We start from the raw sequence: 2,252 nt of genomic DNA on the forward strand, positions 1-2,252 counted from the left end.
GTTAATAAAATTTTCGAATACAATTTTGTGGTCAGAACTCTGGTACATTTTAAATAACATTATGTGACGAAAAGATGTAAAAAAAAGATATATCTATACTAAACAAAAAATAGATATTACCGTGATTACAAGTACACGTAAGCACCAGCACAATAAACTCGTAGATACAGATAAATTCATACATGCTCGTTGGGACACGTAAGTATTCTAACGCGCATCTTGATGGCATTGGATAGTCCAATATAATGTCCTCATTTGTTCCGTTAATCTGATTATCTTGACCATCAGGTAGATCTTCACCAAGAAGAGGAATTAATGAATATATCGTTACACTAATGTAAGAGAAGCACATCATAAAACAGGAGAGAATTCTTCCCATAAAGGCGTGTTTTCGCATGATGGCACGATACTTTGTGTTTTCAATCGTCAAATAATCATTCTGGGCAGAACTGTAATTGTCAGTTAAGTTTTTCGCGTAAATACGGAAACATATAGTCTTTACCACTCCGAGTACACCGCAACAGGCTAACATGAGACCGTCTATATTTTGCTCCGTGTTAGTACAGCCCATGTGAAACTCCATGGAAGGCAAGATCACTATTATGCTCTGTTGATATGTGTAAACGATATATTTTCTCATTCAAACAGCTTTTGTGTTTAGGAAAAATATGTCCCAATTCCAGATCGACGGATCTTTGAAAATATTAAAATTTAATTACAGGATAATTTTTAGAATTGAAACAAATAAGCTTCCATTTTAGCTTTTTACGTATATATGTAAATAAAAATACATTAGAATTATCTGAACTAATTTAAAGGTATGTAAAATTGAACACTTCACTTTAATATTAAAATGTTTACAAGATAAACTAAACACCAATGAGAACTATAAGATAAAGTTATTATACAATAGATAATATAACAGTTATATATAAATTTTTCCGTATTATAAAGATAGAAATTTAATAGAAATAATATAATAATGAAAATATTTCTCTAATTTTATTATATATGTAAATTTTATTCATTTAATTTGTTTTCTATGTATACCTATTTCTTTTGATACGATATTACCAAAAGAATGTTTCATCAATGCAATTCTTAAATGTAATATAAATAACGAAATAATAAAATAAGCAATATAACACGTACTATCTCTAAAATTTCTCGGAAACAGTTGCGCTACTCTTGACATAAACAAGAATTAAATCATAAATTCTAATTAGAAGTGTTTATTGAAAAATGTACAATAGCTAATGATAAACGAAAAGTACAAAGGACATTGTAAGAGTCATGTGAAATAAAATTTAAAAAGTTAGATAAAACGTAACAGTCATATATAATAAAATATCATGTTACAAAATTCTGAACTATACATTACTAAAAAAAAAATTACAAAGTTCTATAAACTACTTAACGTTTCGGCTCTCGGATTAAGCCCTCCTCAGAAGTGACATGATAACTCTTATGCCTGCTAATGATATGTGTATATATCTATTATATTTTATATGAATGAGTTACTACTTTTGAAAAAAAAAAACGTATTTTGTTACGTCATCAGTATATCTATATATAGTTAAAAATTTAAACACTTAATACTATTATCGACATCAATGAAGTTTTAATTCAAATATTGGGATGTTAACGTAAAAGTGACAAAAATCGTCGAAATTGAGACGATACCATGCAACAAGTGACCAAGACACATCGTATTAGCGAATAGATGTTATAAACTTGAAGTGGCCAAAGGCCGACGGGCCACGTTAACAGTTTGAAGGGAGTCATCGCATACGCAACATCGTTCTTCCATCGTTCACTTGCCATTAGATCGACGTAATAACTGTAACTGAGAGATGCCAATATAACCAATAATGTACTGGATACATCGACACAACGCAGGTATTACGATTCATTTTTTATTCAACTCGAAACATATACCCGCTTATCAACGTACCTTCACTTTCTTCATGCATTATCAGAAAATGCAGGATATTATGTTTTTATGCCAAATTGTCTTTGGAGAATTTACGTAACCATTTCTTCTAAATTGTTGCGATCATTGAATGGCTATACCTTTTACTGTATGCAGAAACTGACAGACCGTTTGCTCGAACAATTCAGTCATTATGTTACTGTCTGCGTAGAAAATTTTGTTTCAGTTTTGCGATGACATACCGTTATTGATTAAATTTGACAATTTTTTCTGTTCAAAAGTGATATAACAGGTGAGTTATACATATATCTCTTTTTCA

At 30.1% G+C, this 2,252-nt stretch overlaps 1 protein-coding gene across 1 annotated transcript in view; it reads right to left on the bottom strand.

The window, feature by feature from the left end:
* Window positions 1-120: 120 nt before the first annotated feature.
* The window catches only part of LOC108777649 (uncharacterized), a gene marked incomplete at its 3' end in the record, with an annotated part of 10,824 nt that continues 8,692 nt past the window's right edge, over window positions 121-2,252 (bottom strand). The window contains exons 2-3 of the mRNA XM_018544591.1: window positions 1,684-1,803; window positions 121-607 (exon numbers count right to left, since the gene is read on the bottom strand). Of these exons, the coding sequence (XP_018400093.1) occupies window positions 121-607; window positions 1,684-1,803 (607 nt within the window). The remainder of the gene's footprint in view (window positions 608-1,683; window positions 1,804-2,252) is intronic.

This window comes from Cyphomyrmex costatus, unplaced genomic scaffold (assembly GCF_001594065.2).
Source record: "Cyphomyrmex costatus isolate MS0001 unplaced genomic scaffold, Ccosl1.0 scaffold453, whole genome shotgun sequence".
In the NCBI taxonomy this organism is placed as follows: domain Eukaryota; kingdom Metazoa; phylum Arthropoda; class Insecta; order Hymenoptera; family Formicidae; genus Cyphomyrmex; species Cyphomyrmex costatus.